Raw genomic sequence first — 24,893 nt, 5'->3', positions numbered from 1 at the left:
GGAGGAGGAAGATGAGGTTGCAGACGAAGACCCACGGTTGAAGCACAACCTGCGGGCGACCTCAGGAATGCCAGGGGAGCCGGGGCGAGGCCGGGGGGGTCGCCGCAGCACTAATGGAATGCCACACAGCTACAGGAAGGTCACACACACACACACACACACACACACACACAGACACACACACACACACAGATGAGACGTCTGACTAACTAAAGAGCGCCGCCTTTCCTCTCCTTTGTGTCGTTTGTTTGTGCGACAGCAGAGGAAGCCGCTCTGTGGTTGTTGGTTTGTTGTTGCTGTCACTTCCTCCTCTAGGCGGCGGCGGCGGCTTCAGGGTCCTTTAGTCACTTTTGAACGTTTCAACCAGCAAAATGAACAAAGTATTAACACTGTCCATGCCACTCTGAAGAGGATAAAATCTTTCCAAAAATATAATTTAAAACGCACAATAAACAAGTCAGACAGGCCGGGCGCTCTATCTGCTCTATCTGCTCTACCTGCTCTACCTTCTACTCTCACTTTGATCTTTTATTCATGAAGCTATTTGTCTCTATGTACAAAACAAGGAGCAAACTAATCTGCTTTTTTTTTTGGGACGGTCACACACACAAAGACACACACACACACACACGGAGGAGTTCAAACCGACGAGGGCAGAGGAACGGCGACTACGCGACTTATTGCTTGTTGCTGCTGGCACGAGGACGGACGTCTTCCTCCCCGAGTGTGACGCCACTTGGACATTCGCCGTCGCCGCCGTTCTCTGCTTTGTGTTTCCGTTTTTTTCGTCTTGTGCCACTTCTATGGACCGCTCCCAAATAGGCAAGTGCAGAGTAGCTTGTTGTAGCTGCTTGTTGAGGGGAAAGAAACCAAAAGGAGACACACACACACACACACACACACCGAGCACCCACATTCGACGGAGAATGTTGTTTTTGTCCTGGTTAGAAACGCTTGCTCACTTTAAAAGCCTGGAGGATCAGATCTCTTTCTGCGTTGTTGTTGTTGTTGTTGTTGTTGTTGTTGTTTTGCAATAGCACCGATTGTGAGCTTCCGAGCTGCTGCGGGGCCGAGCAGAGGCGATGACGAAACGTTAACACAACGATGGAGCGGCGGCCGCAGGGCCGAGGGACGCTGATGTGGCAAATTCATCAATGTCCCAACCAGGCTCCTGTTCAGCCACGTCATGCTGGGATACACAGGATCAGCTCACTCACACACACACACACACACACACACACACACACAGTCACACTCTTCTGAATGATCTAAATGTTGACATGAATCTAAGTGCATTTTTAAGTCAAATCAGAGTGAAGTTTCTCTCAAAAATCATTCAGAAGTTTGGAGGAAGCGTCAAAACTAAAACTGGGTCCCTTCACATCTGAGGAGTAACAAAGCAAGATGGTGGTGTTTCCTGTTCAGCAGAGTCTCTGATCTCCCCTCTCACACCACATGCTGCTCCTCCTGGGGTCCAGGCTCCAGGCTGGAGTCGGCTGCGTCTGCGTTGGTCAGAGTGGCTTTAACGTTTTGCTCGATGCTCTCAGTGGAGATGCTTTGATTGTGGGTTCGGCGGAATGGGGGCGAGTGTGTGCGTGGGCGACAGACACAGCAGGACGGGGCGGGGAGGACGGGCGGCAGGAGCGCCAGTAGCTGGGGGGCGAGGCCACCGCGGAGGGTGTAGGTGTGCGTACGGAGGCGTGGCCGGGCAGGCGGGCGGACCGACAGATGGGCGGGCAGGTGGGTTTGGCGGGGGGGGGGGGCGGCGGCGGGCTCTAGGAGGAGAAGGCAAGTTTGACACTGCAGGAGGAGTAGCCCTCGTCGCTGGCCAGGCTCTGCAGGCTGCTGTGGTCGTCCAGGTCGCTGGTGCTGGCCGTGCTCACGCTGTCCAGGTCTCCATGGGAGAACTCTGTGCTTTCCACGTCCACCTCGATCTCCTCTGCAGGTCAGGATGAGGGGAGATGATCAGAGGGGAGAGCAGAGCAGGGTTAGGTATGAAGCTATGCCTGGGCGTCACGGTTACAGCATTTGGACCATTTCTAATCAGCCAAACATCAACATGTGTGTGCCAACTTTCAGCTTTTCAAATTACAAACACACAGGAAGCTTCAGGTGACTGGGCTCTCTGTGGTGATGTAATGTAATGATGTCATGTCAGGCTGGAAGATGAAACGATCATACAGAGAGAAGCGTCTCAGTAACACGACCCTGCTGCTCTACATTCATACTTCCATCCCTGCTGTGTGACGGATCAGTGTCACTTTCATTCACTGAGGTTCAACCTGACGACCTCACTCATTAAAGCTAAAGGCTTTAATATGAGACTGCTGCGTGCTGAAGTGTCTCTGAGCCGTCATCTAAACGCTCTCACAATTGAGCCTCACACACACACACACACACACACACACACACTGAATGCTGTGTGTGCTTGCTCGGCCGTCCTGCTCACCTTGATCAGAGTCGGATCTCTCGGAGCAGACGGTGGAGCCCACGCTGTCCATGCGTATCCTCTCTCCCTCTGCCGGGCTGCTCGGGGTCGCGGCCCCGCTGCCGCCCCCCAGCAGCTCCAGCTGCCTCTGGAGGTGCCTCTGCTCCCGCTCCAGAGACTCCAGCTGGTACTGGCTCTTCCTGTCCGCGTCTTCAAGTTTCTGGAGAAAGAGAGGGAGGAGTGGTGAGCACAGAAACAATGAGTCCACCTGACACTTCATCATTTTAGTAGCTTCTTTGCGATAACAAGGTTTTTTTTTTCTTTGGCGCTGCAGAAAACCTGAGTTGCTTTCAGGCTTGATTGAACAGAAACATTCCTGCTTGCAGGATGATAACTCCAGCAGTGATGAGGCTGCAGCTGCAGCGTCTGACAGGGCGAACTAAACGATCCGCAGCGCTCACGCAAACCCACAAACAGGAATGTCCTCAGCTGCCTGGTTTCCACCCCGTGTGTTGTTTACTCCTTCTGTTTACGCCGCTTCATGTTGCGTGCTAACCTCTTAGCCCGACCGTTGAAGAGCGTGACGCCCGAGCGGCGGCCGACACAACGGCGCCGTCAATAAGCGATGGAAGGACCGGAGACGACAGCGACAGCAGAGCAGGCCGGGCTCCTCTCAGGCGCTCACAGGCTCCACGCTAAAGCCAAAGGGAAAGCGTGAAGCGGGACGTCTTCGCTCCTTACACGCTCCGCTACAATGGATTCATGGCATATTAACACCAGACGCCGGTGTGACTCTGCTTCATTTTGGAAGGAATTTGTCTACGCAAGTCCCAGTGTGTGACACCATGGAGCCGAGTGTGTGTGTGTGTGCATTAAAAACCACAACAAAGGAGGCAAAATGAAGCAATAAGCGCTGTGAAGGAGGTCGGGTTTCTATCTGAGGGAGTCCAGCTGCACTCATACACACTCACACTCTGTGGAGATGAAGAGGCTGGCTCAACTTTACCTTTATGTGTGCTTTGGCTTTGTTGAGCAGGCCCAGGGTGGTGTGGCGGTTGCAGTCGGGTCCCAGTGGTATGAGGGACTTCAACCGCTCCAGACACAGGCGCAGGTGAGCTCGTCTGCAGAGAGAGAGAGAGAGAGAGAGGGACGATGAGGAGGAGGAGGAGGAGGAGGATGATGCATGGCAGCTTCAAAGCTTCAAAGGAGCGAGATGGAACAACAACAACAACAGCAGGTTGAATCAGACAGACGGGGGCAGGGGCAGGGAGGAAAGGTGTAACGGCGTTTCCTGGACCCCCGCACGCTCCATCACCCTGACAGCTCCTCAGTCTGAGCCCCCGGCCCCGAGCTCCATCTCTCCTGCTAATGGCCACCGAGTGGAGAGGTAAAGAGAGATAATTGAGGCTATAACACAATCAGCGCTCCATTAGTGAGGGAGGGTGGGGGGGACGGGTCGGCCGGCCCAAAGGGAATGCTGGGAGACGGTGAGATTCAGTGGAGGAACGAGACTCAGAGGGCCTGAAAGTCAAAACCCAGGGGAGCAAAGCAAGAGTTCAGTGCAGACGCTACGCTCTGCTGCTTCAGGACTGGCTCCAGACACGCCAGTGTGTGTGTGTGTGTGTGTGTGTGTGTGTGTGTGTGTGTGTGTGTGTGTGTGTGTGTGTGTGTGTGTGTGTGTGTGGTAAGTTATAGCGTGACAGCCATGACAGAGGTACAGGTGAGGACGAGCTGCCAGAGGGAACAGAAACAAGTATAGGAAGAAATGTCAAGATTCTGTCTGCTGTGCTTTTTGTTTGGAAGGCATAACACACACACACACACACACACGCACGCACACACGCACTCTTCAATGTTTAGTCTGGCAGGATGACTATCAGTCCGGTCCGAGTCGAATGTGTGTGTAATCAGCTGAGCAGCTGTCTGTGTCCAGAGCCTCCACACATACACACACACACACGGACATCAGCTGGCAATTAATCACACTCCCCTCTTTGGGAGCAGCCCGGGGCGACACACACACACAGCCAGGACCAAACGTCTCTGATGAATATACTGATATGCGCGCGCGCACGCACACACGCACACACACACACACAATAACAGTAATCACAGTGCGTGGAAGTAAATGCACACAGAGGCGGCCATCTTGGAACACAGTAAACTCTTTAGTAAATACCCGACTGTGAGGGCCCGGCAGGACGATCTGACCTCTATGGGTGTGGGCCTGTCTGTCTGTCTGTCTGTCTGTCTGTTTCTGACTGGAGACAGCAAGTCTGTCTCCTCGTGTGCCCCTTCCTCCTCCTCTTCCTCCTCTTCTACTCCCATAGAGATTAAAACAAGCATCTAAGCAGACAGCCTCAGATAACCCCACTTTACTACTGCTGCCACCCTGCCCCTCCTCCTCCTCCCCCTCCTCCTCCTCCCTGACAGAGCAGAGCTGCAGAGCGAGCAGGGCCATGCTGACCGTGGCACATTACACATCCTGCACATCTCTGGCTGACCAACACCTCCCATTATGGCTCTGAGGCCTCTGTGAGTGAGTGAGTGAGTGAGTGAGTGAGTGAGTGAGTGGCAGGCGAGGCGAGGCGAGGCGAGGCGTCACTTGTCTGGCTGCTGAGTCGCCTGTTTTGGCCAAGTCAGTGTGAAACCACAAACACTGCACCCACGTGATGATGATGATGGTGATGATGATGATGAGGCCACATCCAGTACTTGGAGTCCCGAGTGTTCTTTAGCAGCTTCCTAATGTACAGTGTGATCTCTTACAACACAAGCTGTACTGGCTGGCCGCCTCACACAACCTCACTGTGCCTCATATTGATACACACCACACATGCCCCACTCTGTGTGTGTGTGTGTGCCATTTGTCCTAATCTCTGGCTGCATGACACACTATGTGGAGCATTGAGATAACTACAGAAGGCAAAGAAGCCACAGAGATAGAGGGAGGGGGGGAAAGAGAAAGAGAGAGAGAGAGAGAGCGAGAGAAAGAGAAAGAGAAAGAGAAAGAAAGAGCGAAAGAGAGAGTGAGAGAAAGAGAGAGAAAGAGAGAGAGAGAAAGAGAAAGAAAGAAAGAGAGAGAAAAAAGAGAGAGAAAGAAAGAGAAAGAGAGAGAGAAAGAGAGAGAAAGAGAAAGAGAGAGAAAGAGGGGGAGAGAGAGAGAGAGAGAGTTGGTAAATTGATATTTGGCCACAGACACTCAGCAGAAACATCAGGTCCGTCTGTGTCACTGGCATCTATGACCGTCTCACCCCAGGGTCAAAGGTCAGGGGCTCCCAGGACAGGGCCTCGCTCCTAATCCCTCCCCGATCAGGCCTGTTTATCACTTAGCCTCGGGGCTAAAGATCTTAAGCCGCCCGCACGTTACTATAGTTACACTACAGCGTGGCCTGTGAGGAGAAATCCCTCCGTCTCTTGGCTCCGCCCCCTCAGAGTTGACACGAGGCAGGCCGCCGCTATGGATTCACCGCACAGCCCATAACTTTGTTTGTTTGCCGACGTAATGGGACGGCAGCGGGTTTACGGGTCGTGTCGGGCTGTAAAATGATCTGAGTGATGATGTCATTACCCGGGCCACGTTTGAGACGCTGCCGTTCAGAACTCAGACGTGTGTGTGTGTGTCACAAATGTGTGTACCTCTGACCTCCCTGGTGCTCCTGTATAGCAGTGATGGACGGATTATAATAATGATCAGAGTGATTGATCTGTAAAGTGAGGAGGAAACAAACCGATAACCTGACAGAGGTGAGCGCTGTTCTGTCCGCTGACCTTTCACCTCCACTGGCTATTTGAGTAGCATTAGCCGGCTCTAAGTTGCCTGACTGGAGGACTCTTCCCTCTGCGGTGGATTACGTAACACGTGGCCAGGTGCTGTCACGCACAGCAGGAACATCAAATCCCTCCCTGACAGTGAGACGGAAGAGGCAGACGGGCGTGTTGGCCGTGTGTTTGTGGTGGCGCTGGGTTCCTGGGAATGAAAGGGGAAATACTGGTGTGTTGTGTTCTGCCAGGCGAGTGTGTGGGACCAAACAGCTGCCACCTTAAACCCTGCAGTTGTGTGTGTGTGTGTGTGTGTGTGTGTGTGTGTGTGTGTGTGTGTGTGTGTGTGCTCAGATGTGTGTAACTGTATGGTTGGAATTCTTCTCATGGACGAGCTCGCTGGTGACACTGATCTGTCTGGGGTTGATCAATCAAACATGCAGCCGGTGGTAGTAGAGAACACACCTGCGGCCTCCTTACACACACACACACACACACACACACACACACACACAGTCAGGACCTCTGGGCTCTCTGGAGGGACCGGCTCAGATCATGGGACCATTCTAGGACTTAATTAAGAGAAGGTCCAGCGTGCCGTCTGAAGCTCATAAGTGGGGCAGGCGTCTCATTGTGTGTTTGCACACACCAGCACAGTAGGGAGATCTTTACACACTCCTGTGCTTATGATGTCATTCCACTAGATTAGCTCCCAATGCTCCATACACCCGGCGTAGGAGAATACAGAAGAACAACGTTTGTACACAATACTTCCACTTCATGCATGTGTGCCCCTGTGTGTGTGTGTGTGTGTGTGTGTGTGTGTGTGTGTGTGTGTGTGTGTGTGTGTGTGTGTGTGTGTGTGTGTGTGTGTGTGTTCCTGATGGACCCCAGATGGGTACGCAGGCATGCAGCTCTGGCTTTTGGCTCTGCCGTGTGAGCGAGCAGGCAGCCATGCCCGGGTCACTGATCCACACCTTTCCTCCTCCTCCTCCTCTTCCTCACTCACCCTCTTCCCTCCTCCTGACACCCCAGGAGCTGTGCACAGGCCTGGCATGTCCCCTCACAAACAGCACGTCTCTCTGTCTTCTTCCCTGATTCCCATGCAGAGCTGGATCTCATACCAGGCAACATAACGCTGCTAAAACGCCAGTTTACAAAAACAGTTACACAATGTCTGCGGTTGAGAGTGCTCTGCTCTGTGAGCCGCCTCACTTGCTCTTGTTGTGCCTCTGATTGAAGCCGAGTCCTTTGTAAAGCAGCACTTTGAAGCTCTCCCCTGTTGCCCACAGCTCGTACCTACGCACATCTCCAGTTAGTGTGGAGAACACAGCCACGCTCTCTACTCCTCTGATCCAACGCACCTTTGGACGGCCTGAGGGACGCATCTCAAAACACACGCACACACACACACACACATCACGGCTGACCACATGACTCTGATATTTGCTATTTAGCTTCCTCTGTGTTTTGTGCAAAGGTAAAAGAACAAAGTGACTCCTGCAGCATCGCCGTGACGATGAGCTGCAGCGTGTTGTACAGAAGGACAACGTGAGAGTGGAACGCTGAGCTACCATACAGGGGTGTGTGTGTGTGTGTGTGTGTGTGTGTGTGTGTGTGCGCCCTGAGAGGAGGACGTGGGCAAAGCAAAAGAAAAATGCAATATTCATGTGCATGTATTTCCATTGTGAATCAAAGTAATAAAGGAATATTGTGACATGAAGCTCACCACGGCAACGGTCCTCATGTTCATGTTACTCCCTCCATTAAAGAAACCCAGCAGAAGCAGCCACGCTGGCACACCCTTCCTTCCTCCCTTCCTCTCTCCCTTCCATCCTTCCTCCCTTCCCCTCTCAGTCCTCTGGACCCAGCACCATTAGTCGTAAGACAGAGTGGCGGAGAAAAAAATATGGCTGCCCTAGATTCCAAACTTGTGAATACGTAAATAATGAATGACTTCTCAGGCCGTCCAAGGATGTCCGGCATGATTACTGGGTGAGCTCTTAAAGGGGAGGGTCAGATTTCCAGGGCAGATACACAGATACCAGTCAATAGAGTTCCCTTTGGGCACACACACACACACACACACACACACACACACACACACACACACACACACACACACACACACACACACACACACACACACACACACACACACACACACACACACACACACACACACACACACACACACACACACACACACACACACCTTCTGAAGTCGACCTAGTTGTAACACGGGCAGGGAGAGAGGAAGTGCGACCCTTCACCCAGTTATTACACTAATTACATATCACCACTGAATGCCTCGCTGCTAAATCTCCTCAACTGACGCAAAAGGAAATTAAGACATCATTACGCCGGCCGTCTTCAGGGGAAAGAATGGAAACGACCCTGCGAGGGACTCCTCCTCCTCCTCCTCCTCCTCCTCTTCCCTTTTTCTCTCCAGCGCTCATTTACAGCAGACGTAAATCACGATCCATGCTGATGTCAAAGATGATTGGACTGATTGCAGCACTTTGTAATGCAGAGGCTCGTTTCATGGAGACCAGGGCCGTGTGTGTGTGTGTGTGTGTGTGTGTGTGTGTGTGTTTGGGGGGGGGGGGGGGGGGGGCAGAGCCAGTGTGATTCTAGTGTGCTTACTTTTTCTCAAAATATGCTCAAGCCATAATTGGACTTCTCTAAATAGCAGAGAGGGGGTTAATCTCCCATAATGGGGGGGCCCCTTCTCCCCACATGAAAGAGAACATGGGAGCGTGCTGCGTGCCGAGCCGTGCACTCTGCATGGTCACATACAATATACATGTGGAGAGGGGCAGCGCTCAGCCCATTGGCAGTCTGTACATGTATCCTATAGGAGGCTCACTTGGGCCTATAGGAAACAGGCTTAGACCTACTGTACACTCACTCCTAAGGAATAAGGAAGGATTATAAATACTAAAACTACCAGAAGACTTCTTTTATTTATTACTCACGTTCCAACATGACCTGCTTTATTTCTTTGAGACAAAAGTGAACATCCTCATAAATACAGCTTCAACGGGACGCCACACACACACACACACACTGTAGCTTACACACACTGACGCTTTCTAGAGACTTCAACACAACACACAATGGCTCTCTGTGTTTGCTGGCCACCTTTGTTAGCGGCTGACTGAGCCGACACAAAGACAACGGCTGTGTTTTCTAGTAAAGAAGTCGACTTTTTCTGTGTTACTCTCTCTCTTTTTCTCTCTCTTTCACGGGCCTTTCTCTCCCTGGTTCACATGATGAGGTCACACACACACGCACGCACGCACGCACGCACACACACACACACACACACACACACACACACACACACACACACACACACACACACACACACACACACACACACACACACACACACACACACACACACACACACACACACACACACACACACACACACACACACACACACACACACACACACACACACAGCCATGATGGAGGCCATGATGGAGGGAAGTAGCGGTCATCAGGCCGACTGCTGGACCGGCCCGTCAAACAGGCTAAATCCCAGGCTGGCCACTAAACTGAAGCCGAGTGCAGCTCTACTCTGTGTGCTATATATACACACACACACACCGTTCTCTGTGTGTGTGTGTGTGTGTGTGTGTGTGTTGTGTGCTATATATGGGCCAGAACGTCCAGGAAACCACAAATGCAGATGGAAACAAGCTTGTGTAGAATCTCTACCCCTTGTTTCCTCTCTTAAGGGTAACCGTAGATGTTAATGGGCTTGTTGCTATGACAGATGGTCATGGTAGCAGTGGCGTTGCAGGTGATGCACGACTCACAGGTGACATCATCGATACCCTGGACCACACAGCTCAGGCGATGAGACACTCATTGGAACGATGTCATGTCAATGTGTGTCAGTGTATTATTTTGTCAGTCAGTAGCGCGTCAGTTAATCCCTCACGTTTGCGGGCGATGGCTTGTACACACACACACACACGCGCACGCACACACGATTAGAGTTTTTACTCTCCAGCCAGCAACAGCGTTCTCTTTCTGACGGACGGATTCTTCTCTCGTCTCCTTACGACAGACAGACAGATGGGACGGATAGAGAGAGATAGATAGAGAAAGAGCGAGAGAGAGAGCGAGAGCGAGAGCGAGAGAGGGAGAGGGAGAGAGAGAGAGTGAGCGGTGCTGGGGGTGGGGGGGTTGTGTGTGTAATCTGCCCAGAAACTATCCTTCAATGCAAACAAGAGTCAGGCAGATTCCATGAGGTTTCCAGTCTGAAGCTCTTTAAGTCCAGGTCCTGGTCCAGACTCAGACTCTACAGAGGAGCGTGGTCGTGGAGGATCGGGTCGGTAATCGTTCAGACTTTGTGCTCGTAAGAACACTTCAATCTTAAGTGGTGGAGATGTTAGCTAACCCCGAGCTCTTTCACCTTCCCATCCTTCATCTGGCAGCGAGCAGGTTGAGCTATCAGGGCCTTTAGAGCACACACACACACACACACACACACACACACACACACACACACACACACACACACACACACACACACACACACACACACACACACACACACACACACACACACACACACACACACACACACACACACACACACACACACACACACACACACACACACACACACACAGACCCCAAACTCATTATGAGGAATGAAATGATTATTAATGAGTGTTTGGGGAGCGATGCTGGATGACAGAGGGAACAAGGAACACACAGAGCTGAAACCAAACCAGAACCTGCGGCTGACTCTTTCCTCTAAATCAATGTTGACTCACAGCAACACGCCGCGCTCCTTCACAACCAATCCCGAGGCCGCCTGTGGTAAATAAAGCCGCACGCAGTCGATTACTGGGCAGACCGACGCTGTTGTCACGCTAACCAGCTGAAGCCGTGCCAAGCCACAGAGCGGCATCCGCGCTCTCGAGGCATAGCAACAGAGCGGAGAGGGACGAGGAGTGGACGCGCTGGAGAGAGGGACGGATGAGCGAGCGCGTGGGGAAACAAGAGGGCGAAGAGACGGTGGACGCAACGACGGGCGAAACGGGGAGAGAGGACGGGAGGACGACGACTGAAAGACTGCTGTAGAGAGTGTGCTGTCTTTAAGCAGCTGCAGAGGTTAACACGTGCACACAGACACACACACACAGGCGTATACACACACACGTGCGGTGAGTTCAGTGGAGCAGAGGGGGGCGCAGTAGGGTTGAAACCCATCACTAACACAGGGATTAGTTCACACGTGCACGCTGCCTTTTAATCTGCTCCACTGACAGAGGCTCCACCAGGAGAGACAGACAGAGAGACGGACAGACAGGAAGAGGCTGGGACCGCCACAGGAGCGGGAGCACAGGGAGGAAGTGGAGCCGGGCCAAGCCAGTGACTTCTACACTGAACGGTCTGATCCACGAGACGCAGAGTGAGAGCTCACACTGAACCAGCATGCAGTCCCCAAACTGATGTGTCCGTTGTTTGTTGTCATTTTTTGGCTGACTTCTGGGAAAATCTGACTTCTAACATTCCAGATACACACACACACGCGCGCGCGTTACACACTGAATGCTTGATGCTCTGCCCTGTTCTCTCGCTCCCCTTCGCTCGCCCCTGCTGTCCTCTTCCCCCCCCCCGAGCCCCCCCCATACTGCCGCCCCACCCTTCACCCCGCTGTGACCCCAGGGCCGAGGGCAGACAATATGGATTTAAACTCCACCGTGACCCGGCTGCTAAAACACTCCTGTGTGTGTAAAGCCAGGGGAACTCGGCCAGATGCTGGCTACGTGGGTGGGTTTCCAGTGTGTGTGTGTGTGTGTGTGTGTGTGTGTGTGTGTGTGTGTGTGTGTGTTGGGTCATCTTGTCACCCATTGTCTTTGTAAGTATGGCTTTCTTTGCTCCCTCTGATGGAGGGTGGGGGTGAGGGTGTAAGCCTCAGACACACACACACACACACACGCACACAAACACATCACTTCAGTCCAGTATCTGGGTTTCCTTCTTCTTCTGGGTTTACGATGAGAGAGGATGTGAGCTGGTTGGGGGAGGGAACTTCTCTCCATCACCTCTGCCATTGGTCAGAATGTGGCGGTGTATTCTCCCCTCTTCCCCAGCTGGAGGTCTAAAAATAGAAGCTGTAGTTCCATTTAGCCTCTCTGAGTCTGTCTTGTATCTTCCGCTGGCATGCTGTGTTTCTCTCCTTCTGTCCCTCGCTCTCCTTAAAGGCACAGATGAAGTCAGACGGGCCTCTGCAGCCACATGCAGCTCTGACAAGGAGGACGGATAAATGGAACCATTCCCTCCTGGATCGGTACGTAACGGCAGCCTCGTCCCATTTAGCCCAACGTCAGCTCATTAAGCGAGCCTGAACAGAACGCTCTGTGGGGGTCAGAGGTCAGTCTGGAAGCACAGTCGCCTCCTCGAGTTTGATTCATAAGGAAACTTACAACGCAATCCCACAGAGAAGCCGTTGGAAGTCAGAACCCCCCCCCGGGCTGCGTGGTGTTGACTCAGCCCGTACGGCCTGGCTCTGTTTGGTTACACTGTCGCTCCGCAGAATGCTGAGCGGACAGCAGTTTTTGCTGTGTAAAGGCACAACAAGAAGACGAGACGAGTCGAGGGGTCGGGAGTGCAGGAGGTGGATGTGAGCGATGGCTGAGCTGTCGGGGGGTGACGTGTAGTCCCCTGTGCTCGGCCCTCTGAGCCCGGCTGCTTCAAAACAACATCGGTGAAGGAATGAGGGTAATAACGCTGCTAACAGGGGTAGCTTGTGATTTTCAAATCTATTCCTATGGGACGTGTATCAGAGGGGGAATTCAGTGTGTGTGTGTGTGTGTGTGCGCGTGTGTGTCTCTCTCAGGGAGCAGATTTCTCCTCATAAACACTGGAGGAGCCACATTGTTGGCTGGTGTAAATCCCCGACCCTGACCCTGGCTCATGTCTCACTGCGTTAATTACAGAGCAGAAACGCTCACTGTGCACGCTGACACACTTTAAAGTGTAAATGAGGTTTGCGTTGTGCTCAGGACTTCCCTGAGTCAGGTTTGTTTGGTTGACCTATCCCTCCGCTCATCCCCTCAGCCGCTCCATTACAACCTCGTCCTCAGAGACCGCCGTCGGGGGCTGAGCCGAGGTACCCGGCGGCGGTGGCGGCCGGCGAGAGGCGCGAGCCTGTCCCGGCACGTGTGTGCGCTCACTAACTGGGCTCACTAGACCAAAGATCAAGTCCCCTAAGCTGCTTTCCTACGCCAAGAAAAGCCTGCGAGTCATCATGTTGGTCAGAACAAGCGGTGCCGGTTTGAGGCCCTACAGCAAAGGCCTGAGAATAGGCTGCACACACACACACCGCACAACAGAGAGACGGGTGTAGCTGTGTAGCTGCTCTCATCATTACATGCTGGGGAAACGTAGCTAAGGCTCACTCACGACTGACCGCTCCTGAAAGCCCAGGGACGGAGCAGCAGCGCTAACATGCTAACACAACTTATATCAACAAACATTTAGTTACAGTTACACTACGAGATGTTTAAGTTGAGCAAGGAGCAAGGAACTTTACACTGCCATTCATTTATACCTCACTGACTGCCTGTGTGTGGGTGTGTGTGAAACTATCACGCGCACGCAACACTGGCAGCCGAGAACACCCACACCATTCCAAAGTTGATTGCAAATGAGGCATGACTATCTTCGTTGACCGCGTGCCAGGGAGCCAAAACAAATACCAAGAGGGTCTGGGATGCTCCTTTACACCCCGGGACAACATGCACCCGCTGTTAATGGGCACCTGAAACACACACACACACACACACACACACACACACTGAACGCTTGATGCTGAGGCCCTGAGGAACAATATTAAGATGAATAGGTCAGGGTGGAGGAGGGAGGAGGAGGATGACTGACCGTCCTCCTGGATTTATTGTGGCGAGTAATAGCTGGTCAAATTGATTGTCCATAAAAAAGGGGTCATCGTCCAAACGCGGTGGAACAACCTCAGATTAAAAAGAGGAGCCCCCGCAGGAACGCCTCCTCCGTTTACGGGGACGAGAGGGATCTCCACCCGCCGCCCCACGCTGGGCTGTCATGTTGTGGAATTTGCCACCGACACGTTTAAAAGGAAAAATGACTAACAGGCTGAGAGATCAAAGATGTGGAGCGGCGCCGCGGCGGCACGCGAGGCCTCGACTCCTGGCGTAGCGCCCGTGCCCGTGCTCGCCGCTCGGCCCGATACAGCTCAGCTCAAATTAGCAGCGACATGTGGAAGTAAAATCGGGCTGTTATGAGGTTAGATGATCAAAGCCTCAGAGCCGCCGCGTTATCTGGTCTCGCCGCACCGTGTGAGCATCTGGAATGTGTCTTTTCTTCCCCCCCTCCCTCCCTCCCTCCTTTTTCCGGTGCCTTTCATCCGTGTCCTGCGGTCTGGGGCTGTCACGGTGACGCTGCTCTTCACAGGGGTCTGTCCTCTTTATCCAGGCCTGTGGTAGCCGTGCAAGGCGAAGCGTCTGGGCTGCCAGAGATATGCAGGGGACGATAAGGGCGAGGAGGGCCCGGGTCAGGACCGACCAGAAAGGGAGGGAGGGGCTGCCTCCAATTTACAGCACTTGGAAAATGTGCTGAGATGGAACGAAGGCTGTTGCTTGTAGTAGAATCATAGCGTAAGCCTCACACACTCGGCTGAACAACTGGGGCCCGATACACTCAGCTTACAGAGGGACATGTGCTTAAAAGGAATTGGATTAACTGCTGTCAAAAAAAAAAAAGAAGGGAGGATTATAAATTCCTTTAACTCTGAATGTTCCTCTAATAAGAGGGGTTTAACCGGGACCGTTTCAATTCAAAGTGTGTTTCTTGTCGTGTGCTGTTCTACTACAAAGTGACACACACACACTGTGCTGAGGTGAGGAAGAGGAGAGGAGTGTGGAACCAAACAAGAAAGATCTCTGCGGATTGTGACTTGGTCCAGTTGTGAGGTGTGGAGCAGCGTGCGTCCCTTCATCCCTTTCTTCCTCTCACACACACACACACACACACATCACACATCACACACATGCACCACGACAGAGAAGGGAACAGAGCTGACAGAGAGCGAGTTTGTAGATGTAGAAGTGAGGAAGTGGCTGGCCTTGGTAATCTGCATGTGGCTGGATCAGCCTGACTACACACACACGGAGCTTCATTTGACTCTCAGCACTGACGTCAGTACACACACACAGTATCGTGACCGTGAAGCGGCTGCAGGCAAAGGCCGGAACGCAAAGGACGGCTGAAAGACGGCGGACCTAGTGACAAACGCCGGCTTCACAGACGGTGACGGGAAGCAACAACTGAGCCTACATTTGGGTTTTTAATGAATTTGAGTGGGCGGAACTCCGCACGGGCGCCGCAATCTGCCGTGGGCCACTCAGCTGAGCGGCCGAGCCGTGTGTGCGGCGTCGCATCTGAGCACCAATACGACACACACACTCTGGTCTATATTTAACTCCCTGGACGCTTCTCCTTCCAATGTTCCCATCCTTTTAGAAGAGGAGGCTGCCAGGGGAGAGCGGCCAGAGGAACAGTCTGAGGTGATGTATAATCACAGTGAATGGATCCAGCCTCTCATTGTACACACACACACCCTCAGAGATAATGAAATGGAAGGCTTTTTTTTTCATTTACCATAAATCCTGCAGGTCTAGCTGCTCTTATTTACAGTGCCGAGGCAAAAGCCGTTACGGTTTGGACTGCCGAAGCTCGCAAAGTCACAAAGCGTAAACACCAGCATTCTCTCTCTCTCTCTCTCTGTGGGCGCTGTGGACTCCCATCTGATAAGAAACCACGCTGTCCTCACTGTCGCCTCGGAAGACGCCGCTGTAAACTATCACAAGTTCAGGTCTCCTTCAATATCACACACTTCATCCACTGTGGATTCTATCTGGACAGGAGAGACGCAGAGATGTTATAGATGTACAAACCCTCCAAGCTGGAAGAGAGAAGGGAGCAAAAAGGACTTCTGTGTGGATACAGGCCTGTGTTCTTTAAACACACGCGCACACACACACACACACACACACACACACACACACACACACACACACACACACACACACACACACACACACACACACACACACACACACACACACACACACACACACACACACACACACACACACACACACACACACACACACACACACACACACACACACACACACACACACACACACATCAAAAACATCTCTGCATCACGACCAGAAAGGCTTCTTCCTTCTTTTGTCTTTAGCTCCAGCCCTGCCTGTACGCACCCGCGCCTGGCCGTGTAACTCAAAGCCCTTAGCAACCACACTGTTGCATAATGCTAAAGAGAGAGCGAAGGGTGTGTGGGGGAAGAGAGAGAGAGAGAGAAGAGAGAGAGAGAGAGAAGAGAGAGACCTTAGCTGAACACAACTAGGTCAGCCCTTACGTTTGGTTGTAAGGACCTGTTGCAGAGGAAATGCTTGCTTGAGGATGGGCTCAAAGCTGGCAGGTTCCAAATGAAAGCAGGGCGTGACAGATTGATTCACATGTCAGGACAGGGTGTGTGTGTGTGTGTGCTCTGCCTCTGTGATTTACAAGTGAAGAGGTTAGGGAAGCCGACAGGAACTCACCTATTCTTCTCCAGCTCATTATGTGTCGACCTGCAGAGAGAGAGAGAGAGAGAGAAGCTGTAACTCAGGGAGCAAACACAGGCGACACCAATTTTGCACGCTCAACCAGAAGAGCGACGTTCCTGAAAAGGCCTCGCACAGTGTGAGGGGTAATTAGGGTTTAATAGGAAGATAATGTGTGTGTGTACAAGCTAGAAAAACATGGACGGAGACGAGCTCAGTCAAATGGCTTTGTCCCATCTGAATGGAATTATTCATTAATCCCAAATGAGTGTGTGTGTGTGCGATTGCAGCCGCTTATGCCCACACAAGTTCAGACAGTGTTCATGAATGTCCGTGTGTATGCTGCTGGACACACACACACACACACACACACACACACACACACACACACACACACACACACACACACACACACACACACACACACACACACACACACACACACACACACACACACACACACACACACACACACACACACACACACACACACACACACACACACACACACACACCAACCAGAGTTCAGCCCTGTGTTAATAATGTAAAGTGAATCAGCTGGTCCCTCAGAGTGTCTTTGTGTGTCAGAATACCAAAGGGAAACGAACCCTCCTCCTGATGCTAAAATGACTAAGATCCTGTCTACACACACTCACTCAACTGCACCAGGGGTGCTCAGGGGTCACAGGTGCGGGGGTGTGTGGGGGTTGAACCAGCCCTTCCTCAGTCATGTATACAGCACTTACTGGCTCCACACTGTGGACTATCAACACTGCAGAGTCTTCTGTGGCAGTATGTTTGATTGAACATTATAAAGGTGTGTGGCCTCGTGGAGTAGATGCTGTCAAAGCAACACAGAGAGCTCACACGCTAAAGCTCGGCTGGGCCATTTCCTGAAGAAGTGCTCACAGACACACACACACACACACACACACGCGCTCTTTGCAGGTTTGAACTTACATATTCTACACCTCCACCCTCATCATGCATGGCTGCGTTCAGCATCCACTCACCAGCCACACAGGAAAATGCAGCAAACTTGCTTTCTCTCTAACTCGCCCTCCTCGCCCTCCGTGTTCCCCTGCTGTCAATATGATACAACAGTGCTCCTCCCAAATATGGGCAATGAGCAAATACAATTCAACACGTAAACAACCCCTCTGGAACCAACATGGGCAACGCTGACTTCACCTCCAATATCTCTGACTCTCCATCAGCCAGTCAGCCCTGATCTGACCCCTGTCATTAAGCAGCGCACACACACACACACACACACACACACACACACACACACACACACACACACACACACACTGCACCTTCCTCTTCCAGATACTAATCTGTCAGCATGAATTCCTAAGGGCTTTTACCATCACAGACCTATTCACTGCCTCCTGTATCAGTTATCTGCATGTCTGGAGCTAAGCGACAAAGCAATACAGATTATGAACGGGCACACACACACGCGGGCCACACACACACACACCACCAGCACACTTCGTCCTGTAGCCACGCATGCACTGGATGTGTATGTGTCTGTGTGTGTGTCTGCACATACAGTCCATATACACACACACACACAGAGACACTTTGTGGGTCAAGGAGATAAAGCGAGCCTATTATAAACAGTAGGGGAAAGAGAGAGCAGAGTGGGATAAGCCCATCACTCTAAGCCTCAACCAGAGAGATGGCAGCATTAGTGTGTAGAAGACAGCACAATCACAAATACTCTGACAACAAACTGGAACAAACGGATACCATTTCAGTGGAACCTGTGCTTTCATACAGCGCAGTATTATCAATGCATTTCTATCGGTGTGAGACATTTAGGAGACCGCCTTTGAGTGACAGCTAAGCTTTCTCTGACTAATCTGTAGCGTGTGTGGACGCAATCTTTATTTGAGCTCTCCTCCGCCATTGTGAGGAAACGGTTCCCAGCTCTCACTTCTCACCGGTGTTAGCGAGTCCAAATTAGAAACTGTGATGAACCAAAATCAACTGTCAGCCAATGACATCATCACAGTCTGCCTAATGCACTCTTGTCGGTTTTCGAACCGTGCAATTCTGGTGGGAATGAAACGAAACTGCCTGAAGAGTACGAGGCTGTGAAACGGTGTTAATAGAGCGATAGTGTTGCCTCGCTGAGTGGGAGATGAGAGCCGCCTCCGCAGAGAGCAAGAGCAACCACGAGGATCGCTCCTAATCTGTAGCCCTTTATTAACTCACTGTTGTTTTGCATTTGAAGAATATAAACCGTCGATGCTTCCTGCAGCCAGTTTGTTTTCGGCTCGTGAAAAGCTTTGTAGACATTCTGCCATGAAGGCCAAGATGTTTTGTGAGTGCGAACTCAGATAAGTCTGCGATGGTGACTGTTACCATGCAGAACCAGGCAACGTACTGCACTCGTGATGAGTAATGCACAGTTCCTGTTTGCTTGCTCTCACATAAATATTAAAAGGCAGAGAGAGAGAGAGAGGATTTCGTTTGATGTATGACTCTCAATGGGCAGATTAATGTAAGCAGCCTAGCACTGAGAGAGGAGCACACTTAGGTTGACAGCATCTCATTGGTTAATACTGGGACATGCAAGTTTCACTGTTTCTATGAAAGCACTGTATTTGATAGGAGCATTAATATCTGTAGCAGCAAATGATGTGATTGTCCTCAGTATTACATTACGCAGAACGCAAGATTAGATCATTTAACGTGTATTCCACATTCAAACTGTAGTAATTATACATGCAAAAACGTTACAGGACCTAATCTGACTATCCTGGCTAAACAAAACTATAAGTGATTTGTGAACCGATTGACAGTCGCGCAAAATGCTCCACGTATTCACCTTGGTTGCCTGCAAACAACACCGGCCATAAATAGCAGCTTCCCCCCCTTAGGGAGCGAGACAATGCTATCCTTCACTCCCACAGTTTGAAGACAACACGTCACGTGGGAAATACACATTTACATGACAGAAACTGAGACGACAAACAACAAATGAGGTCTGCCTATATTTGATCAGGCTGTGGACGAGCCGCTGCCTTTACAGGACAGCGTTTTCGTTTGGTTTGAAGGGCGTCACTTTGCTGACGGTCCCTAACCTCAGCTATACCGCAGGCGGTTTGACAATCAGCTGATGAAGCGCTAGCAGAGCCGTGGTGTCCCCCCCCCTCCTCTTCCCCTCCCCCCCGGCCAGCGAAGCAGCAGTGTTTGCTGTCATAAGTGCAACCTTTGCGTTCAACACGTCTCTCCAAGTTTACGAAGAAATATCTAAATGTATGCATACTTGTTTTGTTCAGGCGGGGAGCGACCAGCGGATGGATTCGCCCTACTTGTTTACCACACGTTGCAAAGCGTGTAATACACATACCGTCGAGAACTTTACGCATCTTGTGAAAAAAACAGTGAAATCATCTTACATCTATCATTGAGGACAAGCGATCTATGAAGCCACAGTGGATTAAAGGATCAAAGCACGGACGGGATCGCTTCCTTACCTATTGTGGTTACTGCTGAACTTCTTATTTCGGAATTTCCTTTGCCTCTGGTAGTTTGTGCTCTGATTCGATGGAAATGTCGATGCATATCCGTGTTCGCATTCTGTGGGGAAAGAAAATAACACATTTGGAATTAACGAAGACCCGGAGAGGGGGGTGTTACTTTCATCTACTGCGTAAGGAACACCGCTGCCACGTAAACATACAGACAGCCTCTTACATTTACAAACATTGTCACACACTTGAACGGGATATTACCTCTTTCTTTCCTCTCTAGATATTCCGCAGCTTCCAATAACAATTGGATATTTATCAGCTGAACAGCCGTCATTCTCTGCTAATGAAGTTGTTTGGCGTTTATGTTCGACGACTTTTAAACGCCGTTTGACGCGAGGTTTCCAAATGACAGCAACGACTGGTCACTTTTTGATACAAGGAAGATAGTGACGCTGGTAGTATTATCCTGAATTATACTTTAAAATGTGCTATTTGTGTCCTAGTCTGTATCTTCAGCGGCTCAACATCAGCCTTTGTCGAAAGGAGAAAAAAAACGCCAGTGATTCCAAGCTAGCAAGCAGCAAACAGCCAATTCCTTATCGGATGTCGTTGTTGGGAAACCTCAGTGTATCAAAGTATTAAAATTTTCTAGGAAATACTAAGAAAATTTACAAAAATGTACAAACAATATAAAACGTTCCCAGAGGGAACCCAGCTCAGTGCCCGCTGCTGCTCTGCCTCTGCTCTGCTGTTTGTTTACCTAGCTGCACGGCGGGAGGTGGGACCGGCGCGAGAGGAGGCCGGGCTCAGCGCAAAGCACCCTGGGAAACTGAGTCTTTCACTGCACGTATTCAATATGGTAAATGCTTCATAACACAATTCAAATGGCCTAGATTACGATTTATAACTGGAATTGTTTAGTGCTATTAACAATATGTAATTATGTGGGCCGGTTAAAGTATTAAATATAATTTCCAGTAAATAAATCTACAGAAGTGTTGTGTTTGTTGCGCTTGGGGAAGTTTTGTCAAGGTGTTTACAGCTATTAGTGATCAAGTTAAATTGAAATTGGAATATATGACAGCGGTTACATTTAATCATTGAACACAATCAGAATCTTGTTTTTGGATCACTGGCCTACAGCTTGATTACATATTTTATCTTTTTCTGTCTACCTATAACCATAAAGTCAAATATGTGATACGTTGCTTATATAACAAGAGTACTCAAGTAAAGTACTGCAAATCGAAATTAAGCTTGGCAACCATATTTTTCTACAACACTATTTTTCGTTGCCTTTACTGCATGGAATCACTACACATCCCATGATGCACCGGGATTAAGAGGGCGTACTTGCCGGGAGAAGCCAGGCCCAGCAACACGTGACGTCACTGCAGCATTGGCGTCCGATTTGCTGACGGATTTGACTGACAGGTGGGTTGAGCTCGCCATTGACCAATCTCAAAGGGAGTCCGCGCCATGTGGAGGCCGAGCGGAGACGCCCACAAATAGCAGGAAGCAAACAATCGAGCGACGGAGCTGCAGCAATATTCCCACTACATGAAGAGGCGACATGAGTCAAAATGAACAGCTTGTTGCGACGCACGCTGCAACAACATCCTTACGCGCTCACACAAACACGGAGGCGGGCTGAAAAACCTGGGCAAATGTGCTTATAAATTATTCATTCGATTAAAACTAGGACATCGTTAATAAAACATCCAATGTTAATAGTACAACATTCGGGAGCAAATCTCATCAGACAAGATATTAGATCGTCGCTTCCTGCTTGAATCAGCCTTCATGCAAACCACAAGGAGCTGTGTCACCCAAATATAGACACGATAACTTCATTCATCAACCAGGCCAGATCTCTTTAATACTCACACGTCCGAAACACAAGCCAGGACTTCTTAAAAGGGATTTTCTCCATAAAGTTTTTTTTTGTAAATGTTTTTTTCTGTAACCGAGTCTGCGGGGGCACAATGACATCATCCTTAACTGTGTTGGAGGACGCTGCACTGTGCTCAGATTCATCATACCGGAGTGGTTGCCAACACGCACACCCACACAGCAGATCATTATGTCATAGCTCCATGTCCACGCTGCAGGAACAAAAATGACACCTTCCCACCTTTGACGCGACGCGCATTGACCAAACACGTGTTTAATGCAGCAAAAGATAACGGAGAAGGGAATAAGAAGGTAACACGCGTGTTCCTCTCTCCCTGTAATGACACTGAGTGGAACACTTGCACTTGTTCTAGTGCACAGCAGAGCCCGGGCAGGAGGCACCGGTGCTTATTTGAATAAACTCAGCCCTTTGTTGTCTGAGTCTGTTCACAATCAAAGAGTTGTTTTCTCAAATGCAAAAAAACAAACAAATAAAACAGATGAAAAGCAGCGCAAATAAACTCACTTCCGTCCTTCCGCTCGGCGCTCTCAATAAACCGAGCAGCCTCCAACAAAACTTGTACGTTTTTCAGAAAAGTGTTGATCTGGTCCATGGGGGAGTCTGTGGAGTTGAAGACGTCATTGAAAGGGCAACTAGACATCTCGAAATCCTGCTGATCCAACAGAGACGCATCGGAGTCGAAGAACAACTCTTCGCGCTTCAGGCTCCGTCTCTGCCGCTCACTTTTGGCCATGTTTCCTCTGAGTTTGTGCGTCTTCCTTTTTCGGTGCGCTGGGCGAACGGTGAGGCAGCTACCAGTCGGCACTGCGCTTGTCAGACGGCTTCGCTGTGTTTGCGTCTCATGTGGAGCATCGGCCAATCTGTGTGTGTGTTGTGTGGAGATGCTGCTTGCCCCCCTGTCTGTGGAGTCCGCATGGTCCCTGTGCCCGCACACGGAACTGAAATACTACCGACTATATTAATAAGTTAATTACGTTAATGAGTTTACTTTACGTCATCGTTCTGTGGTTGAATTGATTGATTCGCTTTTATTTCATTCTAGGAATTCTGATGTTGTTCTTGCATTGTTGACAATAATGATGACGTTGATGATGATGATGACGATGGTGATGATGTGGTGGCGCCTAAACACAGCCCGAAATGGTCAATCCTGATGCTGTCTATTTGAATGGAGGATTCATTAGTGTCGCCAACTGTCAGCACAACCTCTCCTGTCCTTAATAAGGTTTCTTATCACTATTGTCCCACAATGCAATGCAGAGTGGAAAGGGAGGAGCTTCTCACAGTGAACACTTTTGAGAGGAGAAACTCACGGATGACCCGGTCCTCTTCTCCTCAGATCATCAGCTTGTACAGTAATAAGATTGTGAATCAACATTTTCAAGTAGTTGTTCTGTTGTAAAATGATTTCAGCCCCAATAATCATTCAGAAGTTGTTCCATTCACACTAATATCACATTAAAGTTACCTTAAACGTATAATGAAAGAAGAATATTTAATAACAATCATTTATCTATTCAATGACCTCTATGATTTACACTATAAGTATTGTGTTTGTTGCTGGTAATAGTGATAACGGGTAGTAGCAGCCAGAGCCAGATCTGTTTGTGGTTTTCACACTTCAAATTGTCAAATCCATTATGTCTCCCTGCACAAACCCTCTAACCTGAACCTGAACGAGCCAGAGAGGAACCTTAAAAAGTGTATTTGGTGTAATGTTGAACTGTGTGGGCAGCACTTCTCCCTGCATGTGACAGGAATGGTAACAAAGAGATAAGTCCTCAGCCTTGATCTGGTGCCATTCTCAGTAGACCTTTAGTTGAGCTGGGGTTTTTTTCTCCCCTCCAACGACGGAGTCCGTTTTGAGCCGGAACGTGTCGAGGCACAGGCCCGTGTTCAGCTCCGATACCCCACCAACCCCCCCCCCCAACTCTGCCACATCAAAGAGCCTGCAGCAGTCTGTGGCCGTTTGATGTAAAGTTCACAGAGACAGAAACTTTCAAGTCCAACGCACGGGGGTGGGGGGTGATCTCTGAAGGTCCCTGCCCCACCTCCCCGCAACCTCAACAAGGGGTAGCTGCAGAGGAAGGAAACCCGTTTAGAGAGCGCTCCTCTGTGGAGTCTGAAAGGTGCGCCTGCCAGCACAATGACAAAATGGGGATCTTAAAAACACACATCGCCACATCCTCTTTACGACTTTAAGCCAGCTTCCCTACTTAGAGGTAATCAGGTTCAGTTTACTCATGCCTTTCAGACTGTGCTCACCACGTGCAGTAACAGCAGAGCACATAAACATTCTGTCTGACCACACAGCTGACCAGAGTGTACATGTTTATTGATTTACAATCGCATTTACAATCGCATAAACCTGGATCTGTTAACTCAGAGTGAGCCTCATTTCCAGTGAAGTGTATTCATGACGATCATGCCTGGCTTCCTGTTGGCTGTTCAATTCATCCAAATGGTAGGATACTATTGACCGGAGAGGGTTGACATCAGGGCTTCTGTCCAATCCTATCAGGATCTCCACACCAGACTCAAACGCAAACCTTCTCTTCTTGTCAGGTTCATAAAGTAAAGGACCTTCTTCATTGTGTCTGAAACATCATGGCACAGCGGCTAAGTGGAAGAAGTGACCACATGCACATCTTGAT

General features: G+C 50.3%; 1 protein-coding gene across 2 annotated transcripts; it reads right to left on the bottom strand.

Moving 5' to 3' along the window:
- Positions 1-400: 400 nt before the first annotated feature.
- Positions 401-23,120, bottom strand: mxi1 (max interactor 1, dimerization protein). 2 transcript variants are annotated; one of them, XM_076171170.1, is made up of 6 exons: positions 22,744-23,120; positions 20,328-20,430; positions 16,831-16,860; positions 3,435-3,549; positions 2,450-2,648; positions 401-1,939 (listed from the first exon to the last, which is right to left on the bottom strand). In XM_076171170.1, exons 1-6 carry the CDS (start codon positions 22,970-22,972, stop codon positions 1,776-1,778), a joined length of 840 nt encoding a protein of 279 aa, XP_076027285.1. In that variant the 5' UTR covers positions 22,973-23,120; the 3' UTR covers positions 401-1,775. The 2 variants fall into 2 exon arrangements, with proteins under 2 accessions (XP_076027285.1, XP_076027287.1); XM_076171172.1 differs by lacking the exon at positions 22,744-23,120 and adding an exon at positions 20,586-21,097.
- Between the last annotated feature and the right edge of the window lie 1,773 nt (positions 23,121-24,893).

Source organism: Genypterus blacodes, unplaced genomic scaffold, assembly GCF_046128005.1.
Source record: "Genypterus blacodes isolate CSIRO-AG114 ecotype Tasmania unplaced genomic scaffold, CSIRO-AGI_Gbla_v1 ptg000240l_1, whole genome shotgun sequence".
Taxonomy (NCBI): domain Eukaryota; kingdom Metazoa; phylum Chordata; class Actinopteri; order Ophidiiformes; family Ophidiidae; genus Genypterus; species Genypterus blacodes.
The sequence above is the reverse complement of the archived record's forward strand: the minus strand, read 5'-3'. Positions and strand labels throughout refer to the sequence as shown.